General features: G+C 45.6%; 1 protein-coding gene and 2 long non-coding RNA genes across 5 annotated transcripts in view; 1 reads left to right on the forward strand and 2 right to left on the reverse strand.

The window, feature by feature from the left end:
• MXI1 (MAX interactor 1, dimerization protein) overlaps positions 1-5,652 on the reverse strand; it is a 73,753-nt gene extending 68,101 nt beyond the window's left edge. The window contains exon 1 of one of the 2 annotated variants that reach the window (XM_019725104.3): positions 5,149-5,652. In XM_019725104.3, coding sequence (XP_019580663.1) covers positions 5,149-5,410 — 262 coding nt within the window. In that variant the 5' untranslated portion in view covers positions 5,411-5,652. Of the gene's footprint in view, positions 1-2,860; positions 3,016-5,148 lie in introns of those variants that run through there. The other variant, XM_019725106.3, reaches the window with a different exon arrangement.
• LOC109444035 (uncharacterized) lies at positions 2,952-5,133 on the forward strand. Its single transcript, XR_002136770.3, has 3 exons — positions 2,952-3,087; positions 3,655-3,724; positions 4,756-5,133. It is a non-coding gene; the product is annotated as an uncharacterized LOC109444035 (long non-coding RNA).
• A 5,663-nt stretch (positions 5,653-11,315) lies between the features above and the next one.
• Positions 11,316-22,900, reverse strand: LOC141572893 (uncharacterized). Of its 2 annotated transcripts, none has more exons than XR_012498425.2 (5): positions 22,858-22,900; positions 19,468-19,523; positions 16,722-17,058; positions 14,743-14,850; positions 11,316-13,284 (listed from the first exon to the last, which is right to left on the reverse strand). It is a non-coding gene; the product is annotated as an uncharacterized LOC141572893 (long non-coding RNA). The 2 variants fall into 2 exon arrangements; XR_016018883.1 differs by lacking the exon at positions 22,858-22,900 and adding an exon at positions 22,535-22,726.
• Positions 22,901-23,968: the final 1,068 nt, after the last annotated feature.

Consider the following 23,968-nt stretch of genomic DNA (forward strand, 5'->3'; position numbering starts at 1 on the left):
CATCTCCTTGTAGGCTTTGGTCTTTATAGCCCAAGGGCAGTCAGTGTCCATTATTGGGGATATCCTCCCTCCTTGGAAGAGATCAGTATTTCCCTCTCTTCTCCAAGTCTTCACAAAGTCTGTCATGTATCCCCCACCTTCAAACCTGATTGCTATGCCATAGTCCGTAAATGCCAAACCAAACCATCAAAGAATGTGTATTACGGGTCTCCTCTATGCCCAGTGGCATGCTATGTGTAACAGTGACATACACTTAAATACTATAGATGATCTGTTCCCTTAAGATGCTAATCACCTCCCAGTGAGGATAAAGCAAAGACACAGGAAGCAAGTAAAGAATCACACGGTATTGATTATCAAAGCTCAGAGAAGTGACTATGTATTGAGTACTTACTATATTTCAGGTACCTTCAACGTTTTACTTTAACATTTTAACACTTTAAGTGTTTAAAGGGAGTGCCTCATGTAGTTGTTCAGCAATGATGTGAGGCTGGTGCTATTGTTATGTCCATTTTACAAAAAAGAAATGGAACCTCAGAGAGGTGAGGTGCCTTGTGCCCAATGTCACACTGCCAGGAAGCAGCAAAGGAGGAGTTTGGGCCCTGCTCTTGGTGACTGTAAAGTTTCCCTTCTCTCAACTACCCTCACTGAAGAACTAGCCAACCGAAGCTGCCTAGAGGAGGTGTGAACTAGCCTAGGTCTTGACAGTGAGTAAGATGCGCCTAGCGCCAGGGGAGTAAGAGTATGAGGACATTCTAAAGAGAGGGAAGAGTGTGAGTCAAGTACAGAGGCACGACTGTGATGTCTGTTTGCTGGTGGACCTGCTGGACAGGAACGGAGGTTAAGTCAGGAAGGCAGGGTGGGGCCAGATGATAGGACACAGCTGCAGCTCCCTCCATTAGCAGGAAAAGGCTGCTCCTTGGCTGGTTCATTTCCCTAGGACAATACCTCATTCTCAAACCCAGGTGGTCCATGCCAGAGAGCAGCCCATGGCTTCTACTCCCATTTAACCATTCTTCTCTATCTTAAGCATTTGCCCCCAAACCACCTTCCCCAGACCCTGAGAAGACCATTTCCGTCCTCTAGACCTTTTTACCTGTTACAGTAGCTTCCACTTGCCTGTCAGACAGCTTTTATGCACACAACCCTTTGTGAATCTTTTTCTCTTTCAGTTTTAACCTTTTCCAAAACAGGAAGTAAATATTTTTCTAATTACCAGTCAGTCCTAAATTGCCACTCCTCCACTGGACCCCAAAATGGATTGATGCCAGAGGTTATTTATATATAATTTCTGAATTTGTGATTACAGGGTCACAGTCCCCGTGATTAATATTTCTGGAGGCCTTTAGTTTGAGATTATTGGAGATTCACACCAGTTGGCGCTTAGGGACAATGTACCTGCCTTTCCTAGGGTATGTTGCCCTGCACAAAGCAATCAATACTTGGTGACTTAACCTGAACCCTCTCCCCGGAAGAAAACTCACCATTCTCTGCTGGGAATAATTCAGCACTATGGCCACAACTTGGTGAGCACTCCTAGAACAGAAACCTTAACGAGGCAATGAAAAGCAGTTCTAGCAACAATGTAAAATAAGGCAAGCTCTTGCCAAGTACTTCGCAAACAACAGTAAAAACAAAACGCGTGAACGCGTGACCGGGTTCTATCGGTGCATTTCGAGAAGGTCTTACAGAACCCGAAATGGAGAATCGAATCGAGGCTCAACAGCCATCTCCCGGGAGAAGAGCTTCCCTTTAAGAAGGGATTGTACCAGCTGGCCTCACTACAGCTCCCAGAGATTTCCTGGCTTGCCTCCTAGCCCCACCCCCTGTCTCTGGCCTCAGCAACGCGTGACGTCATAGGAAGCTGCAGCTGCCGATTGGCGGAAACACGCAGCTAGGTCAAGTCCAGTCAGAGGAAAGAAGTTTGTCTCCATGTGGAAACCATGTGTCTCTAGCTGGGAGGGGGAAGAGGAGGAGGCGGAGAAACTAAGATCAAGTGATTACAGGGGAACTGGCTGAAAGGAAGGCGGGGAGGTTGTGCACCTGAGCCGGCCAGTAATGACCTTTGCAGTAGTGACCTAAAAAAAGAAAAACAACCCAAAACTTGCCCAACAGACAAAACTTGAGCCCTCCCATCACAATAATAATTAAAAAGCCAGGGTCCCTGCTTCCTTCCAAAAACCAGGGACCTGGGAAATGCTGGAATCCTATAGGAAAGCCAGATCCCCATCCCTCCTCCCAACAACTGAATGATGTAAGCGTTTCGGAAAGCGGGGCTCTGAAGCAAAACAAGCCCCGCGCGCGCGGAGCGACCCGCAGTGCCGGAGCCCGGCGCACGCACGACCCGCCCCCCGACTCGCATTATTGCTGTGCACACGCGGATCGCCGTGACGCGCGGGCATTGTGTGCAGCGAGCAGAAAACAACAGAGAGCGCAGCCAGCGCAAAGAAGCGCCCCCAATAAAATGAGGCAGATGTAGGGCCCGTCGTTTTCCGTACCCGGAGACCCAGACCGGGCGCAGGTGGGGGGGCGTGGGGAGCCTAAAGTGGCCCCCGTGGGTCGCTCCTGTTTGCAGGGAGTATAACAGAGGGCCCAGAGAATGGTCGCCCCTAGTTTGCAGGAGGTCACCCTCGCCTGCGTGAGCTTTTGGGGAGGGGGAGAGGGCCTGAGGCGGGGTCTCTGTAGCTGAGCCCGGCACGGCGCCACAGCCCACGCTCTCGGGGAAATCTGGGGACCGTTGTCATCACGTCATGCAGAGCCAAACAGCGGCGGCGAAAAGAGGCAAGAGAGCTAAAAATACTCCCGCGGGGAGCCTGCCAGAGGGGGGGTGGGCAGCGGGGCAGAGGAGCTGATTACGCACACGAAGTTGACTTTTAGTGAGGCGCTGAGGTTCCGTGTCCCTCTTGGGGGCTGGGGACGTGCAGGGCAGACGCCTCGGGAGAGGGACCGGGAGGCAGACCCTTGGCTTTCTCAGCCTCGGGAGCCAAGCTCCGCTGCTGCTGGCCCGCCCCGTGCGGGACAGCCGGGCCCAGCGCTCCGGGCCCTCTGCTTACGTGACTGGTGGCCACGCCGGATCCCCGGCACCGGGTAAACAAGGAGGTGGCGGCAGCCAGGGCGGCCGGAGGTGGGGTGTGTGGGGGCAGCCGAGGTCTCCGATTGTCTGCGGGTGCGAAGGGGTGACGGGACCCGGTGGAAGCTAGAGCAGCCTCTTTAGTACACCTCGCTGGGGGAGGGGGGCAAGCCAGGTTTGCCACACACACTGCCAAGGTGCCCTCTTAGGGTGCACCCCTTGCCAGAGCCGGCGCCAAGGAACAGACTCCGGAGAATCAGGGACCCGGGCGGGGGGCAGCTAAAGAAATCGCGCCCCTCCCCCCCTCCAACAAAAGCAAACACACCAAACAAAACCACGTCTTCAGCCAGCTCCACACCAGCTCTGGCTTTTCTGAAACTATCCTCCTGACGAATGCACACTCCCAACTCCCCCCTCCCACCCCCCACCCCCGCCGCGAATTATCGCAATCTGATTCGGGTACATAGCCGGCGACGAGCCTTTCTCGAAACCCAGGCAGGCACTCCGAGAAAACAGGAGAGAAGAGAAAGAAAAGAACGCACCACCGACCTCCCAACACAAATCCTTGTTTTTTTGCCTTACAGCTTCTGCACAATTGCACTGCCAACACACGCTTACTTTAATCCTGGAGGACTGGCGTGTCGGTCAGCTAAGGTGTTTTTGTGTGTGAGGGTTGTTGTTGTTGTTGTGTTTTGGGGGGAAGAGGATGCAAGATCTGACACGTTGCAATCGGACCATTCTCTCTCTCTCTCTCTCTCTCTCTCTCTCTCTCTCTCTCTCTCTCTCTCTCTCTCCCTCCCTCCCTCCCCTCTCTCTCTTTCTCTCTCTCTCTCTCTTTCCCTGTCGTTTCATTGATCTTCCTAGTTGTTCGGACAGATTAAACAGACTGGTTTTCTCTAGTCTGTCGGTCTATCTGCCCCGGTCCCTTCCGCCTTTTCGCAGCTACGTATTATTTGTGAGGACCGCGCTGGAGACACCGCACACGCGTGCCCCCATTAGGGCGCAGAGTCGACTGCTGGGGAGGGCTGGGGGACCCGGCTGGCAGGGGCAAAAATGAAACCGACAAATACAAAAAAGGAGGCCAGGCCGGGGTGGGGCTCTCAGCAACCACCAACCCCCCCACCCCACAACGCATCGCTCCCCACCTGAGTCTGGGAGTGGGGAGGGGACGGTAGAAATCCACCAGGAAGGCGTTTGCCTTCCTCGCCCTGTGCGCTCGCTTGGGAGCCGTCTCCCGGAAAATAAAGAAACTGCACACAACAGCCCACACCTTCTTCCCCAACTATTGTTTCCTGCGAGATCCCAAAGTTTCCTTCTAGCTGCGTTCCACTCGCCAAGTTTCCCTGGAGGACCACGGGTCCGGGGCGAGCTGCTGGCGCTGCTTGGCCCTGCCGGCCTGTTTCTGTGGGGGACGGGGGAAGCGGCACCCCAGGGCAACAGAGGCGCAGGGGCTCTGTATCCGAGGACGCGATGGCCTAAGCCCAGCCCTGCTGAGAGAGGGGAGGAAAAAGCGAAGTAGACAGGAGGGAGAAGCAGAGCCAAGCCAGCCCGAGCTAACGCCAGGAAGGGCTTTTGGTGGCTGTTGTTATTGTTGTCGTGTGTGTCTGTGTGTTTTCTTTCTGGAATCGCTGAGCTCTGCCTACGGTTTCCAACTTTCGGCTTCTAATCCTCCCCACCCCACCCAGGAACGAGCGACAGAAAAACAACACTTGTCTGCCCGAGAAGGCTCCGGAAAAAAAAAAAAAAAAAAAAGGAAGAAAGGCGACCTCGAAGAGATGAGCTCTTGGCTCAGTTGTCAGCAAACAACAACACCCCCGCTGCTCCGCCGGGAGGTACTCCCAGCCTCGGGTGGATGGACAGACACACCGACAGGCCCCCCTCACCCCCCGCTCGTCTTTGTTACATCTTTAGCAGCTTTGTGCGTGCGTGTCCTTTCTCCGGTGTCATCGGCTTTACTGCCGAGGGTTGGATGTGAGTTGGGGGGAGGGGGCGCGGGCCGAGCAGGCGACAAGGGTCGCCTGAGTGGGCGAGGAAGAAAAAGCCGGGCGCAGAGGAGGAGCAGGGGCCCCAAAACTTACTTTTGTTTTCTTTCTCGATCTGCTCCAGGTAGCTGGCGGCCTCGAGCAGAATCTGCACGTTCTGCAGAAAAGTGTTGATGTGCTTCTCCATCGAGTTCTCGCTGGTGTTGAAAATGTCCGAGAAGGGGCACCTGAGCTTGGTCCCCGCGGGCTCCTCCGGTTGGGCCGGGGGCTGGGGCGCGGCCACTGCCGGGGGCGCGGCGGGGGCCAGCCCGGCGCCCTCGCAGCGCGCCTCCTTGCGCGGCCGCCCGCGTTTGCCCATGGAGAGACCGGGGTCCGCTGAGCTCGTCCTCTTCTGGGGCTACGCGACGCGGCCGAGCTCCGCGCCCCAGGGGAGACCCGGCTGGCTGGAGCAGAGGAGGCGAGGAGGCGACCTGACTTCCCTAGCCTCGCTGCGTGCAGTTGTGTGCTTGAGTGTGTGTGTGTCTGTGTCTCTGTGTGTGTGTGTGTGTCTGTGTGTCTGTGTGTCTGTGTGTGTGTGTGTCGGTCTCGCAGTAGGTCTGTGTGTATGGGAGATTGAATGAACCTACAGGACAGACGGAGGCGCTCTGGCGCCTGGGTCCTAGTGCGAGCCTCTCTCCATTGGATCGGTCAAAATAAAAGGTGGAGACAAGAGAGTCAGGGACCGCCCCTGGTCGGTCCTCGCACCCTTCCCCGCCTCTTCCCTAAATTTACCAGTGTAGAGCGCGGGATGAAAAAAATATTCGCTGTCTCTGAGTGCACCTGCATAAAAACAAACTACTAAGATGTTTTTTTCTTCACATAAAAATAATAGCTCGTAAAGCGTCCAGCAGAATGCTTGGCACATAGTAGGTCCGCAGTAAAATGACTTTTTTTTAAAAAAAAGCCCAATCAAAATCATCACATGTAACCTGAAGTTTCCTCCCCCAATACACACACCCCTGCACACACACACACACACACACACCACACACACTCACTCACAGAGGCAAGGCCTTGTGCTTTCAAAGGGCCAGATGAAATACCCAGGCCCACAAATCCGGTTTACAGATTTACTCACTCTTTCTTTCTCCCTTCAAATGCAAAGTTATTTTCCAGGAAGGGGAGGAGATGTAAGCATCCCTCTCCACACTCCTCTTCCAAGCCTTGGTCCAGCTGTGCAAAGCTCACACTGGGGTGTCACCACACCTGGCTCCCTTTTATTTGACAGAGAAGCAGAAGTGGCAGCCTAGGACAAACCACCCCAGCTGAATTCCACCTTTTGGCTCTGAAGACCCCTACCCCAGCTGGCATTGTTTTCACTCTGCTGTTGTCACCCAGTCAGTCTGCAAGAACCATGGATGTTTTCCTGGGCTAGGAAATGTGGTGGGAGTCAGGGGAATATTTGAGGGCCTCTGGGGAGTGCCATAGAGAAGGGTTCAAGTCCCAGCTCTGCTGCATACAGACTGTGTGAGCTTGGGCAAGTCCCCTAACCTCTCTGGCCTAGGTTTCCCCAACCGTGAAACCTCTGATAAGATTCTTGTGCTGATTCAATTATATCTGCACTGAGCACACTGTGGCCCCTACTAGTAAGATATTTTTTTCCAACCTAGATCCAGACTAGAGCTCGGGTCCCCTATTCACATCCAATGGGGAACAAGCTGCAAGAAACAAGACTCTTCCGCACTTCGTTGGAAAACATCTCTGCAACAAGCCCATCTAAATATTGACACCTTGCAAGGCCACCTGGAGTTTTCCTCCAGGGGAAACATTTTCATAGAAGACACACGGCAAATGCTGCCCCCTGGAGTTGTGCCACCCAGTCACCCTGCTCAGAGGCAGGTTCATGTACATTTGTCAGGAAGACTCTTACTGGAAATGGGAACTTTTTGAAAAAGGAGAGAAAGTACATTTCTTTGTAAAACTCTCACTATAAAAAACGTAGCATACACACACCCTCACAGAGACTTCAAAGAAGTCTTTTGTGCTTTTAGAATACAGCAGGTCCTCAAATAACGTCATTTCATTAGTTAGTGAGATGCTGCAGGAACTTGACTCTTGTTTATATCATTTAGCCTATGGAAAAATTGGTTTCGTTATAAGTCGTTTTGTTTCAAGCTGCAGAACCTATCGACGGCATTAAGTGAGGATTATCAAATACTAATAACATGCAGCTGATATGACAGGAACAATTAGTAACTGGCATTTTAAAGCCAATGTATTCATATTTTGGACCATAGTATAATTATACTACACATACTCTGCTTATTTTCCATTTTGTGACAAATTTTGCATGGCTGATCTCTGGATCTTTTGGCTAGGCTAAGATACAGTAAGTGTGGACTTATTCTATACTAATAACATGCTGCTGATATGACAGGAACCATCAGTAATTGGCATTTTAAAGCCAATGTATTCCTAAGAGCTGTGAAATAAAAGTTTGCCTTCCATTATCACAACAATTACTGACTTTTTTATTCCTGTCAGAACCACAACCTGAGTTATTCATATTTAAAAGTCTATAAATCTCTAAGGGCTTGGGGAAGGTACAGTTTCAAACAAGTTTTATCGAATGCCGTTTTGCAAAAACTGGTGCTTGTGCGAAACAGCTATGATCTCCTTTGTCCCAATGTAAAGTGATAGCAAGACAATGAACCAGTGAAGCCCAGAGAAAACCTTGGTTTCGTATTAATTCCCCGGTGGAAGGATGGGCCAGTATGCACATATGCAGTCCTGCCACCTACATGTACGTATAAATACAGCCCCCCAAAGACAGGCACGCCCCACGCATGAGTGCAGGGTCAGTGGTAGAGTGTTTTGTAATTATTTATTTATCCTTGTTTCATCTCTCATAGGTCTGTGAGCTTCAGAAAGCCCAGTGGGAATCTTCAAGCTGGGCCATGGATCTGACCAAAGCCAAAATAAACAATGGCTTGAAGAAAATCTACAAAAAAGTGCTGATTTGCACTATTCCCACAGTTGGCCACAGCCCCCACCATCATTCCCATGGAAAACACCACTGCTGGTGCCAAATCAAGTTTTTCCCCCATCATAGTGGCATTGTTTTTTGTTATTATGTGAGTTCTTAGCATCAGACAATGGCACCACAAGAGACACAGTGGAGGCAGGAGAAATGCCTTTTTGTTTCACAAAGTCTATACTATTGTGCCCCGGAGTCTCACATATAGTTTAGTTGCACATATTCATTTTGGTAACATGTATGTGGAATGATGAATGTGCCAAGTGAAAGCTCAAAGCCTCTTGCTTATATTTTTTCAGAGCCCATCAAGTGTTAAACCATGTTTGCATCATACTGCTCTCTCCCTCCTCCCCCACCTCCCACACCAATTAACAGATTTTTAATAAGAAAGTTGGCCCGATAGAAAGAGTGACGGTTCAGGCGTTATATCATGGGACAGGCATCCAGGATGCTGGGTTACAAGCTCAGCTCCATTCCCGATTAGCTTTACTTCCCAGGAGGAGCCATTCAAACCCTTTGTACCTCACTTTCTCCCAGGCTTTGCCTCCATAAATAAACAGGCCTCTTTGGAAGCTTGCTGCGAATCTCTGCAGAGAACAGGTAGGGGATAAAAAGGCAGGTGGCCAGCCCTATCAGAAAACTCTTTGAAAGAAAAGCAGTGACTTCTTGCCGTGTCCAGCAAGGCCAGCCACGATACTCCGGAGGGCCTAAAGTATCCCAAGTGCCTGCTCATCCTGGGTCTTGTTTACCCAATTTTCTATTCTTTGTTCGATCTATTTGCCTGTTTGGTAATATTTTTCCATCAACCTTGTTAGTATATTAAAGCAAGACCACTCTCTCTTTTATTTTCCCCTCTTCCCCCCCAGACATTTTATACTCTTACATCAAAGGAATTGTTTTGTCTGTAATTGCGTCTTCAGGTACAGAGAGGCTGGTTAATTACTGAGATGGTGCTAGGTGAGTGGCCCCCAGACCTCCTCATCCTGCATGCAGGTGGGATGCCCTTCCCTGTCCTGGATGGACATCTTGGCTCTCCTGGGCTCCTCAGCCTTGCTCTTCTTCCTTACCCATTCTCTTCTCACTAGTCCTTTCTGCCTCAGTCTGTCCCTCCAACATCTAGCCTTTCTTTGGATCTTGCCAGCATGGCTAGACGAGGTTCTTCCCTGCTCTTTGAACTGTGGTCTTTGTCCTCAGGCTTGGTAAACACCATCCAGAGATCTTCTGTACCCTGCATTGTCACTTAAGTCTTAATCCCCAGAGCTCTCTTAGCCAGCTGTGCCTGGGCACCTTTTCCTTTAGAAAGGGATCATCCAGCAACAGCTGAGGAGCTGGCTCAGGATTCCTTCTCTCCTTGGGAGTCTTCATCTTGCCTTCATCTAGGAAAAGGGAGAAGTGGCTTCAAGGAAAGTCCAGGGCTAGAGTGTTAGGGACTATAAGACACAAGCAGAAGGGCAGGAACAAGGAGGACTGTGGGGCGCTGCCTCTCCCAGTGGCTCCCGGCACAGCCTCGAAAGTGCTGACCAGGCCTATTTCCACTACTCCCCATGCCTCCCCACCCCCACCCTCACCAGTGAGTGTAGACATGGCAGAGGATAAATAGCCTCTGCCCTACATTGGAGCTTACCCGGGTGTCACCTGCTCCTGAGGCATTATCTCTGCTCTTCTGGACTCTGCCCTGCCTTCTCCTGGACCTCTGAGGCTGGCAGGCCCTTCCTGTCTTAGACAACTCCTGGGCTTCTCCTATGCAACGCCCAGTACTTACAGGGTTCATTAGACTATGAGCTCATCAAGGACAGGAAGCATGTCTCGCTCCCGCTGGCATCCCTAGCCCCTGGCACCTGGCACAGCACATGAATGACATAAAACAGGGGCTTAGACCATGAGGGTCGAAGGCATGAATGCCCTTTCGCGCCTGGCCGGAAGCTTGGTGCTGGCCCTACATGGCTTCCTCGCTCCGGTGTGGCAAGAAGAGGCATTTGACACTGTCTGCAAAACTATTTCTGAGTCACTCACATTAAAGTTTAAATATCAAGATGCTGTCTCTGTGGAGAAGCCAGAAACCCATTGAGCCAGATGGTTGAAGTTCCCTTCCCCAAAAGTGCAGAGGCTCAGCAGCCCTTTCCCCTCCAGATCTGGTGACATGATGGGTGTCCTCTGTAATAAGATGCCTCTGATGGATAATTTTCAAAAGTCACCAGGCAATAAAGGCAGTGGCCTGAAATCAAGGTGCAATTCGTAGAGAGCTATTTTTTTTTCCACATCTTCTCACTCTGGGGTGTCTCCTAAATGGATCTTTCAGGTCTTTACTTTCTCTAACATCTCCATATTTAAAAAAAAAAAAAATGAATTCAGCAAGGATTCTAAACTCATGTACATTAAGGCACCAATGACTGAAACTAGCTTAAATATGATCATTCCCAGAGGCATTTGACATTAAAAGATAGCCAGTGCTTTTAGCTAAAGGAATAAAGTTCTAATGGTGAAATGTTAGCTATCAAGAGAGGGAAGGGAAAGAGATACGCAGGTGATAAAGGGTCTTCTTCCTGATTGTTAGCTGGCTGAACCTGTGTACTCACTTAACCTGTCAGAGTCTCAGTATTCTCATCTACAAAGTGGGAAGAACACAGTTGGCCTTGTTGAAGAGGTATATATAAAGGAACTTTGAAAACTGTAAAGTGTTGTGCACATGTCAGGATAGTATCAGGCTAGGAGAGTCCTGGAAGATGTTCAGGGAAACAAAAACAATGACAAAAAGTTGGGAGTGAGCGTTAGAAGCCTAGAGTTTTGGGCCAGCTCTTCCACTGAGCTACTGTGTAATTTTGATAAATCATCTCACCATCTGCCTCAGTGTCCTCCTATGAAGAAAGAGTTCCATTGGCACACAGTCTACCTCTCTCCCCATTCCAAAAAGCATCATTAATTCATCTCCCTCATGGTCATTAATCACAGACTGGGATGTCAATACACATTGGGGTTTTGGATCAGCATGAGAGAACCAGCACGACCACAATGAGCTGGTAAAATTCTAGCCAAAAGCAAAGATACTGGCATTTTAGGTCATCCAATCTGCCTTATCCCTGGGAAAAGGACACTTCCCATTGGTTCTTTTTTTGTGAAAACAAAACAAAAAGTTGGAGGAGACCCATTCCTGTCTTCCAAGAGGTCTGGGAGCCCAGGACCCCACTCTGTGAACCAGAGGCAGCCATCACATCCGCGTTATACAAAATGTGCAGGTTAGTTCCCGACCTTCTGCCTGGATACCTGCCCACCCCTCTGAAGCCTAGTTTCTCTTTCTCTGTTTCCATCTCTCCTGCCTGAGCCCTGTACATTGCCCTCTCCCTTTCCTGACCCAGAGCTCAATTCTCATGGGTGAAAAGGTTGATGAGCACTGAAGTGGGTCCATTTATCAGGGATAACAGACACATGAGCATGTACTCAAAATACAAGTACAGATTAATTGATTGATTCCCTCAGAAGACATAATCTGACCTGTGTCAGGCTTGCTCCAGGTATAGGAACCCAGCAGAGCGCAAAGAGCCAAAACCCCCACCCTCATGGGACTTATTTCTTACCCAGGTATACCCATAGACATAGGACCAGTCGTATGCATGCAGATATACACATAGGCACTTACATGCACTCAAAGATGGGCCCCTTTACTCCTGTCTTTCAGAAAATGGAATTAAACTCCAAGCTGGAGCCAGAGTACTAGGGATTCATACAGAGAGACTGTTACATCCTCTTATGTGTCACAGAAATAGTCATAAAAGAGTGAGAAAGGGTTTGCCTTCAAGTTTCCCTTTCTTCTTGCTTACATTGGAAATTAATTTTTGTTTGCATACAACTGACCCTTTGCATGTTTCCACAGTAGCAAGGCATACCACATTATGTATTAGAATAGTTAAATTAAAAAACATTCATATGTCATTCTAATTCACAGAGTTCCAATGATCTCAGAGATATGTGGCCTGCCAAGGAGTCACGTCAAAACAACTGTCTGAAATTATAACCTACCTGGAAAAGTCAGAAAAGTAATCAGAGGCTATTTCCATATAACTACACCCTAAAAACATCCATCCCAGACAGGCAGGCACATGACAATAACATGTTGGCATACAGTTGCAAGAATCTGCCTTAGACTTTTGATACTTAATTGCATCATTGTTAAAGCAGAATTGAGTAAAAAATCAGAGACACAGAGGCTAGAATTGGGAAATTCTTCTTCATTTCTTGTCCACTCTTCAAAGTCGTGGAAGAACTGGGCTCTATCAAATCTGTGGCTGAACTGATGTTGAGAAAATGTGTTCTCATCCTGTTCGTTTTAATTTTGTATCTTTTGGATATGAGCACTTTTGAACACATTATAGGTGTACTGTTGTCCCAGATTGTCTTAGAGATACTGTTAAAGTATAAGAGCTACTATTCATATAATGCTTACAATATTCCAGACCCTGTTCTCCAAGCACCATTTTATTTCATCCTCATAATCACTTCATGAGCTATTATCATCACCCCCCATTTTACAGACGAAGAAACGGAGACTGAGGAAAAATAAGTGCCTTGCCCCAGAGGGCAAAGCTAGCAAGTAGCAGAGTTGGGATGCTCCCTGGTCTCCCGTCTGGCGCAGCAGAACATTCCTTCTTCCTGTTTATAGCCCTCTCACCTTTATTACGTCCAGTCACACATGTGTTGGGTGTAAGTTTATGTGGTCTGGCTAATTGGGTTTATGTTCAGGACAGGGGTGCTTGTTCCAAATCCTCATGATATCATAAACTGAAAATTTCTCCAGTAAAGGACACTTGGATTCTCCCTTCCCAGGCTGTGGTTGTTCCAGAACTTCCATGGCTTCTCCTGAGCGCCTAATAAGCACCCTGCATAGCATAAGTGTGCAATAGACATTGTTTGATTACTAGGAACTCAGCACAGGACCAACCCAGGGAGCAGGCAGCACCTCCAGTGTTATTTATCAGACATCACCAATCTCCCACTGGCACTCCAGCTAACCTCTCATGATTCATCCTCCCCTTTACACGATTAGCTCTGCTGCTGAGTTAAAGGCCAGACACCGTGCCACAGAAGGCCCTAAGAAAACATGCATATTTCTTTCCTGCCTGGGCCAGAGGTTGTGAAGCTGAGGGCAACACACAAGTGCATCTGTAAGGATTGTTCCCACACCGGGCAGAGGTTCTCAGTCTGCGCCTGTGCATTAGAACGACCTGGGGATAGAAGTACCAGATTTATGAATTGAAAATACAGGATGCCCAATTTAATTTGACTTTCAGAGAAACAACAAATAGTGTTTTAGTATAATATACCCATGCAATATTGGGCCATACTTATGCTAAAAATTATTCGTTGTTCATCTGAAATTCAAATTTAACTGAGCATCCTGTATTGTATCTGGCAACTTTAATTGGGGAGCTTAACCTAGTGAAATTAAATTACAATCCCTGGAAATGGGGTTCAGATACCAGTCATTTAAAAAGGCTCCCTAGGTGGTTCTCATGTGCAGCTATGCTTGAGAATTATGGATAGAGGGGACCTAACGTCTTGGAAGAAAAATGGAATTTGGCCCAGGGTAGGAAACACCCAAGTAGGAAGTAGTGGGGAGACATGTGACAAACTTTGCTTATCCAAGCGTCTGCCTTTGGGGAGCTCCGCTGGGCCATATCCCAGCCACCAAACTAGGCAGCGTCAGAGTGGAGCTGAACTGTGCAGCCAGCTTCGTGTCCTCAGGGCCACACCAAGGTACTCAGCACCATCTCCATGGAGCTTGGTACCTTCCAGAGACAGGAACCCCCTCCCCCCACTTCTCCATCCTGAACCAGCTAAGCTAGCATGTATCAACTTTCATTTCCTTTGTGTATTTGAGTTAAGCAAGCACCCAAATTTCTACTGGGACTTGGGGAGCTCAGAGTGCAGTCTGCCTTTGAGAAATGATGCAATACAGGGGTTAAAATCTTGGATGGTGGATCCAGGCAGACATGTGTTCAAATAGTGTGTCCGTCATTTACTTAGGTCTACAAGCTTGGGCAAGTTACATTACCTCCCCGAATCTTGGTTTTATTATCTGCAGAATGGGAATGATAATTACACGTACCTCACAAGGTTATTGTAAGGATCAAATGAGAAAATGCCTATAAAGTGCTTAGCATGGTGCCTCGCATGAAGGAAGCTCCAAAAAGTAGCTGTCATTATTATTTCATTGCCGCTACCTTTCCCAGATGCCCCCTGCAGATCTTCCTCTCCCAGAGGGTGGCAGCAAACAGAGATCGTACTGGTGGGGCTGCAGTGCTATGAAATCTGGAGCATCCCAAGGAGCCCCTCTGCTGGGCAGAACATGGGCTCAGATCCGCCTTGTTCTCTCTCACCTGTCTGGCTTTGAGCTGTTGACCAAGCCTAGTAAGATAGGATTACCCACAGCATAAAAGAAATGACTTAGATTGCACAAAAGGGACCTGACTCCCTGAAGTCCAGCTGTGACTTTGTCACTAACTGGTCATGGTCTTAGGCAGGGCATTGCACCTCTTAGGGATGTTTCTGCATCTGTATGATGGATGTAGGCCAGATAGTACCTTCTATCCATAATGCTCTGTGATCAGCTTACTTGTAGAAATTCTGGTCTTCACTCCATAGCCACTCTCCCCAGAGAATTAAGGTTTTTTTTTTCCTACCTATTTCCAGGGTTCTGAAGTGGAGGGTCAGGATGCTTGCAGGGTGAAGAGCTTTGAGAGTTGTGGATTTCCTGCCTTCTCTTCAGGTACATATGTAGTTGTGTTTTGCTAAAAAAAAAAAAAATACAATATGCCATCCCGTTTATGTTTCCCTTTAAAGAATGGAGGGAAACTTCTGTGCTCATTCTACCTTTAGCCCTTTTTTAAGATGGCCCCAAACTCACCAACACTGAGACAAAGTGCATGGGTACAAATGGAACTGAACTATGAAGGAGCTATTTTGAGGGTGTCATTCAAAAGCTGAAGTTCTCCCCCCAAAAAACTGGAGCACCCTGGATACACCTGTTCTTTTTCTCTTAAATAATCCTTTCCTAATCCTTTTTCAAATTTCACCTGTCGTTGAGAGTCCATTGCTGTTGTCAATTTTGAAGGACAAACCTGTTTTTCAAGTGGTAATTGCATTGGCCATCTGTCTCCATTGGCCACCCCCCACCCCACCGTCTTTCTCCAAACCCCTAAATGACTGAAATAATAGTGCAATAAAAGAATCTGGTTTCAGCAGACAGCATTTTGTCCATGTGTGTTTAATATCAAGATTGAACCTAAAAGCAAACCAGGTAACAAAAGAAAAGTCCTCTTTGAGTTTCTGGAAGTTTACTTGCCACAGGGCTCAGACCTGGAGACGCAGCTGACCATCACTTCTGATGAAGAAAATAATTTTATTCTTATGGGTCCTAAGGAGGGGTTGTGTTGCTTTTTTTTTTTTTTTTTTTTACAAGGGAACATAACTGGCTAACATTCAGGATGATGAATATTCTGAGAACATGGTTATCTTCATTAGGGCTTGAGATAAAATCCTATTCAAAGTGGTCATGAACTCTTTGAAGATACACAGGAAATCTCAAGGAAACACAGTTTAAAAGACTCTTGTTCAAAGGAAACTCCTCCTTTATTAATAATATTCAGAGATTTGTTCCTGATTTGGTTTTGGTAACTTGCTGTGCTGAAAAAAACCCAGACAGTTTCTCTGGGAGATCAAACTCAAAAGTTGAGGGGGGTGCAGATAATTAATTTGGGGGGACATTGTTAGCCACCACTTGGAGTTTTGGCATGGTAAAGCAAGACCCAACAGCTGGGCATGTTGGTGTTTTTAGGATAGCCCTTCTGGGTGTAAAACTATCTTTGCCTCCCTCCTTTGAACTAGCAAGATTTAACATCCTTTGATTGGGTTAATTTTACGGTGACAACAGATTTACCCAGAGATCGTCCTTGCATAATTCAGGCCTGATTATCTCTCTGGCAAGATGGGCCCAAATTATTTCATGGAGACATTCTATAAGGAAAGGACTTTGATCACTTCAAAATGTTAGTGAGTTATGCTAAAAGTTGATATGATACTAACATTCTGGTGGGTTTTTGCTTTGGTGAAGAGGTGTAAGTAAAAACAGGAAAGAAAGAACTTTCACTTCCAAGAAGGTGACATAGACACAATTTTCTCTTGTCCTCCTACTAAGTACAACTAAGAACCTTGGACATTCCATAGAAAACAAACCTAAGAAGATTGTTAGAGGTGGAGAGAGAAAGGCAGACCAGTTAGGGATCTCAGAACCCAAGGAACAACACACTGGTGAGTTCTCTGGGTTTTATTTTTACCTAATTCATCCCAGACTTGGAGCTGAAGAAGCTGGCAATGTGGAAACATTGAGTGCAGACAGAAAAAGGCCAAGTAAAGCTGATCTCTGTAGCCAAAGGACCAAGAAAGGGGCAGCCTGGCATGACAAAAAAACTTTTAGATAATAACCACCATGCTCCAGCCAAATACCACAGAAAAGCTGTGACCCCACCCACACTCACACCAGTAAAGGCCAAAGGGAGAGCCTTGACTTCCACCCTAGCCAGGCTGTAACAAGGCTGCCCGCATCCCTCACCAGAGTGGTATCAGAGGAGGCAGACTAGGGAGCTAGGACCTTCAATCCTACCAGCCGGTACTGAGGCACACCACTGCATCGGGACCACATCAGGAACTTCTACTCCTGCACAGCTTAACAAAGCGCCCTTCTCCTCAGGTGTCAATGGCGGCGACAGGGGAACCTGGACTCCACTCCTAGCTCCACCTAGCAGTAACAAAGCAATGCTCCCTTTTTCCTGCCACAGCTGTGTCAGAGGAAGCCATATGGAACAGGAGATTTAAATAGGAGTCAGAGTCGTCCCGTAATATGGAAATGTCCGTATTTCAATAGAAATTCATTCATCATTCCAAGAACCAGGGAGAGCTCAAAAAACAAATGAGAAAATGCAATCAATAGATGCCAACACCTAGAACAGAGAAACAGCCATATTAAAATGTTTCAATAAACAATTAAAAAACATGCTTGAAAAAAATGTTTTAAATATGAGTGGTGAACACACAATGCAATATATATATGATATATTATAGAATTGTACACTTGAAACCATATAATTTTACCAACCAATGTCACCCCAATAAATTGAATAAAAATGTAAAAGTTAAATAAATAAATAAATGAAAATCTCAGTGAAAAAAATCTAAGATATAAAGAACCAGATGGGCATTTTAAAACTGAAAATTTTAATAACCAAAATAAAAAGCTCAGTGGATGGGCTCAACAGCAGAATGGAAGAGACAGAAGAAATAATCAGTGAACTAGGAGATGGGACAAGAGCAATTACCCTATCGAACAACTGAGAGAAAATAGACTGGGGGAAAAAAAAAGAAAAGAAACAATTGGAGACTCAGGGACACTATCTAACATTCATACGATTGGAGTTCCAGAAGGAGGGGAGAAAGAAAGCAAAGCTGAAAAAAATACTTGACAAAATAATGATTTAGAACTTTCCAAATTGTTCAAGATATATAAACTACAGATTCAAGAGACTGAGTAAATTCCAAATAGGATAAATCTAAAGAAATCCATGCCAAGACATACCATAATTAAACTCCTGAAAACTAAAGACAAAGAAAAAAAATCTTAAAAACACCAGAGAAAAAAATGTAGATATAAACAATATTATTCTAAAATTTACATGGAAAGGCAAATGAATTAGAATAGCTAAAACAATTCTGAAAAGAAGAAGAAAGTGGGAGTGCTCAATCTGTTTGATTTCAAGACTTACGTAATATAAGCCCTATCTTACACTACTCACAAAAATTAACTTGAATTAAAGACTTCAGTGTAAGAACTGAAAATGTAAAACTCCTAGAAGAAAACATAAGGGAAAAGCTCCTTGAATTTGGTCTTGGCAATGATTTTTTTGGATAAGACACCAAAAGCACACACAGCAAAAGCAAAAATGAACACATGGAACAATATCAAACCAAGAAACATCTACACAACAAAGGAAACCATCAAAGAAGTGAAAAGGCAACCTGAATGGGAGAAAATATTTACAAATCATATATCTGATAAGAGGTTAATATCCAAAATATATAAGGAAATCATAAAACTCAATAGCAAAAATCAAATAATCCAATTTAAATATAGGCTAAGGACCTGAATAGACATTTTTCCAAAGAAAATATACAAATGGACAACAGATACATGAAAAGGTGTTCAACATCACTAATCATCAGGGAAATGCAAGTCAAAACCATAATGAAACATATCACCTCACACCTGTTAGAATGGCTATTATCAAAAAGATAACAAGTGCTGGTAGGAATGTGGAGAAAAGGGAACCCTTGTGCACTGTTGGTGGGAATATAAATTGGTGCAGCTACTGTGGGAAACAGTATGGAGGTTCTTCAAGAAATTACAAATAGAACTACCATATGATCGCAAATTCCACTCTTGGGTATGTATCTGAAGGAAATGAAATCACAACCTCACAGAGATATCTGCACCTCCGTGTTCATTGCAGTATTATTTACAATAGCCAGGGACATGGAAACAACCTAAATGCCCATCGACAGATGAATGGATCAAGAAAATGGGGTATATATACACATATATAATAGAATATTGTTCAGCTCTAAAAAAGAAGAAAACTTACTCTATGACAACATGAATGAAACTTGAGTGCATTATACAAAGTGAAATAAGTCAGACAGAGAAAGACAAATATATGATCTCATTTAATATGTGGAATCTAAAACAACCTGAATCCATAGAAACAGAGAGTAGATTGGTGGTTGCCAGCGGTGTACGTGGGGGTGGAAATGAAATGAAGGTGGTCATAGGGTCCAAACTTCCACGTGTAAGATGAGTAAGTTCTAGAGATCTAATATAGTTACTATGTGACTATAGTATGTGACTATAGTTACTATGTGACTATAGTTAACAATACTGTATTGTATATTGAAATTTGCTAAGACAGTAGATCTTAGAAGTACTCACCACATACGTACCTAAACAAGTAACTATGTGAGGTGATGGTGTGGTAATCATTACCTTATTGTGGCAATCATTTCACAGTACACATGTATATCAAATCATTACATTGTACACTTCAAACTTACACAATGTTATATGTCAGTTATATCGCAATATAGCTGTATTTTACACACACACACACACACACACACACGTATACTTGCAAGATGTTACCATTGGGAACAACCAGGTAAAGGGTAGGTAGGATCTACAATTATATCAACATGAAACATTTAATTGAAAAAAAAATAGGTCAGGGGGAAAAATCAGAATTACCCTTGGAAGTTACAACTATGTCCCCCCATTCATAAGTGTAAAGTACATCAAACTATACCTTATTCCACTTCAATATGGGTAACCTCTGGTCCAAAAAGAACTAGAATTATCTCCCTGTGATATAAAATTTAAGAAAGACAAGAAAAAAATGCATTAGTGTTGCATAGAGCTTCTGTCACACAAACATTTGGTACAATATGTGTATCAATACAACAAACATTGGAAGAATCATTGCTTTATGTTATTTTAATGATATTTTCATTAAATAATAGTTGCAAGTAAAAAAAAAAAAACAGGCAGGATCTCTCTCTTCTGAGTATTACCACTGTCCTTGGGTTGGAGTTCTTTTTTGTCATGTGTTCTGGGACCAGTAGCTGCTGTCTCAGGTTCCCACCCGCAACTTTCTGGCACAGCAGAAGTTTTGGTTTCCTTTCCATGCCTCACCAAAAATGAGGTGATCCCATAGCAGTCGGGCCAAACAGAGACCCAGCGCCTGCCCAGAAATGGAATCTAACACATGTCCACATGACTGCCCTAAGGAGACGTACCTACAGAAAACAGGACCTGACAATTGGTGGCATGTGTCCCCGTTGTCCCAGAGAGACTGTGGATGAGATTCTGAAGCAACTGGAGTCTGCTTTGCTACTCTCTCAACTCCCCTTCTTTCCCTCCCAGGTCTCATGGTCCTCTAGCCATCTAGCTTGGGTTTCTTTTAGTCTTTTTTTTTTTTTTTAATAATTTAAAATTTTTAAATAAGTAAATAATCATCACAGAAGTACAGAGAAGAAAAAGTAAGATAATAAAAATAATCCAAATCCCAGCTGCTACTGATAACATTTTGTTTGGTATATACAAACAAACAAACACACTTATTTTCCTAGTTCAGGACCTTAGTTTGTACCACCCTCCTCTCCAGGGAAAAGTCAAAACACGTTAAGTGAAAAAGCTATATTACCATAATGCAAAATATGCTGCATAAGTCCCTGTATTACATGTGCCTCTAGCAAAGTCTTCTTCCCTAAAAGAATGTTCTCCCTGGCTACATTATACATACACATTTTTTAAATAAAAAATGAGATCATACAGTACAAGCTGTTTTGTAACCTCTTTTTTTTTTTTCCCACTCAATAATGAATCATGAACATCTTTCCAGGTCAATAAATATGCTTTTACAATATTTTAATGGCTGCACAATATTCCATTGTATGACTGTACCATCATTAATTTAACCAGTCTCCCAACAGTAGACATTAAAATTGTTTCCAAACATTTTTTTTTGCTGCTGTAAACAACGTTATAACAAACATCCTAGAGCAAAATCTTTGGGCACGTTCTTAATTATTTCCTTAGGCTACATTCCTGGATGGGAATAGCTGGGTATATGTTTGCACATTTTTAAGGTTATAAAAAGGTTTTGTCAAATTGTCCTGCAGTTAATTTGCTCTCTTTCGCTGTGTATGAAAAGTCCCACCCGCTCTTCCCCAAACACACAAACAGTATCCTGATACTTTGGGTGCCATTCTAATTTTCAAGGAGCTGCCAACTAATTCCTGATTAGCTCTTCACTGATGCTAAAGGTTTAGGCTGATGACACGATTTGGACCTTTCCTGTGGCAATTTGTACTTTAGATGTGGGTGTCTGAGGAGGGTAGCGTGGGTGGTGTACCCTTTTAGTGGACCAGGCCTCTGTAACATCTGTTGCTGGCACTCAGAGATCAGAGGAGATATCTTTGGGATGTCCCCAACTACCACCCACCACAATGGAGGCTCCTTTGTCAGCAGCACCCCTTCTCCCCAAGCCTTTGGGAAGGAGTGATTCCATTAAAAACAACTGAGCCCCAAGTCTCTCAAGGTGCCCACCCACTAGGACAGACGCACATCATGTTTTCTCAGACTTCCAGGTTGGCCAACTCCAGTGGTGGCAGTGCCTCTTCTAGGCCAAGTCTAGTTTCAAATTCTATGCAGGAGGCCCCACAATTGCATCTCCCCTCTCATGAGCCTACTCAAGGCTGGCTGCGTGGCAAGTGTGCACCAAATCCACATCACTCTCTGGCCAGGCTGTCCTTGAGTCACCTCTAGAGAAAAGAGAGTTGGTCCTGAAAGCAGGGAAATGGTGTCCTGAGTCTCGGTGCTCCAGCAGGGCAGCTGGGCTGTGGAGTAAAACCTCTTCCCTGTTTCATGCATTTGAGTGACAGGAAGAAGGGACGTCCTGTCCCAGATCTCTTCCAGCCTCACGGGATTGGACAATGAGAAAATGTCCGGGAAGAAGACTTTGAGCCCTCAGGACAAACTTGCCTTGGGTTTGTTATCGCTGTTATCATTAATCGCCCCTAATATGTGCCAAGTGCTGACCACCCTGGGCCAGGCACATGTTGCTTAACGGGGATTAGCTCATTTAATCTTAGCAACAGCTCTGTGAGGCAAGCATTAGCATTATCCCCATTTGACTGATAAGTAAACTAAGGTCAAGAGATTGCCCAAGTACCATAGCTAGTAAGTGGGAGAGCTGGGAATCTGACCTACGTGGTCTGACCCCAGAGCCCAGGTTTTTAGCCACCAGGCGAAATTGCCTGTACAACAATCACAGTGACACCAACTACCAGCCACTGAGCAGATAAACTAGGTGTGATGAGAACTTGAAATGCAGAGTCTCACTTAAGCTTCTCCTCCCCTGGTGAGGTGGGGATTATAGTCACTACTTTATAGATGAGTAAACTGAGGTCCTAACAAGTTAGTTGCTTGTTCCAGGGCCAGGAGAACCGTGAGCATAATTGCTCACACGCCACTTTTCCAACAGCCCGTTAAGCCCTGATCAGCAGTGACCATGGGACCAGGAAAGAATCTGTGCACTAGGTCCCGAGGACCCGTTGCAAACAACACCCCTCCCACTGCCCCCTGGCTTATCTCCTAATTAAGCATTTTGTCAGGGCAAGTGGCTTTTTGTCCTCAAACAGAACTTCTCTTTTCCACAGAAGAAATCAATTTCCTCCATGTCAAAGTTGCCAGTATCTTTCAATTGTTGTTTTCTGGAGTGGGGGGCGGGGTGACACCATCAACAGTATAGCTTGTGACAGTGCCCACGGCTCTCCCACCCCCTCCAGCCTGCCTGAGGGCTCCAGTCTTACCTTCAGGTACCAGTTTTCAAAGCCAGCAGGCTTTCTTTATTTCCAGAGAAGCAAAGAGAGCTTTTGGACTCTACCTCGATTTTTGGATGCCAGTCCAAACCTGGAGCTCAAGGACTGACGGAACCTCACCTCCACCGGGATGCATGTTCTGAGAACACTTATGGCCTCAGGGTCTTGGGGTCCTTTTTTTTTTTTTTTTCAATCTAAAAAGTTACATATGTTTACACATAAGTGCATTTGAAATGATGCAGAAGTGAATAGGGTAAAAACTAAAATTCTCATTCATCCTATCACACCTTCCCCACCCCACCCAGATCACTCACCACAATCCTTCCAGGTTTTTCTGCATATATTTTCATTTATCTGTGCAAAAATAAACATGGAATTTTGTAGACATATAACTTTTTATGCACAAAAGTACGATAGCATAAATTATTATTGTTTTTACATAAAAAATATCTTGGTATTCATTGCATTCTTTTGAGTAGGTACATAATATTCAGTAATAGGGATGTGATTCCCCCCTCTCTATCTTACTTATAAAATGGTTATTTTGGGGGCTGGCCCAGTGGCTCAGGCAGTTAGAGCTCCATGCTCCTAACTCTGAAGGCTGCCTGTTTGATTCCCACATGGGCCAGTGGGCTCTTCAACCACAAGGTTGCCGGTTCAACTCCTTGAGTCCTACAAGGGATGGTGGGCTGCACCCCCTGCCACTAGCAATGGCAACTGGACCTGGAGCTGAGCTGCACCCTCCACAACTAAGATTGAAAGGACAACCACTTGACTTGGAAAAAAGTCCTGGAAGTACACACTGTTCCCCAATAAAGTCCTGCACCCCTTCCCCAATAAAATCTTTTAAAAAATGGTTATTTTTATTTTGATAGGGAAATATATACATGGATACATTCAAACAATACAAAAAAAAAAAAAAAAAACATTCAAAAAAAAAATATTGTATCTGTCTTGCCCACTGATGTATCCTCAGTGTCTAAAACAGTGCCTGACACATAATGACCCAATAAACCAAGGGTGTCTCCTTCCCACTCCTGGACAACCACCATCCAGCCTCCTGGTGTCCTGGTTTCCTTTGGGAGATAGTCTGCACACACTCAAGCATAGCTATCAATACAGTCTGCGACTTAAATACAGCCCATCACCACCTCCTTTTTTTCCTCCTCCTAGCCCCACACACACTGGCAGAAGGCAGAGCTTTGAGGGAGAGAGATAACAGTCCATGTGACTGCTGGTCAGCCCACAAGCAGGAAAACAGGACAGAAAAAAATCGAGGCAGTAGCCTTAGGAGACGTGAATGGGATTCCAGCCTCCAAGGCTGACTAGCTCTTGATCGTATGAATATGATTCTGAGCTTCAGTTGCTTCCTAGGCAAAGGGGGCATAAATGCATGGACCACACAGGATTGTTCTGCAGAAACTG

The sequence above is a fragment of the Rhinolophus sinicus genome, chromosome 15, assembly GCF_057876585.1.
Source record: "Rhinolophus sinicus isolate RSI-liver-muscle chromosome 15, RSI-T2T, whole genome shotgun sequence".
In the NCBI taxonomy this organism is placed as follows: Eukaryota; Metazoa; Chordata; class Mammalia; order Chiroptera; family Rhinolophidae; genus Rhinolophus; species Rhinolophus sinicus.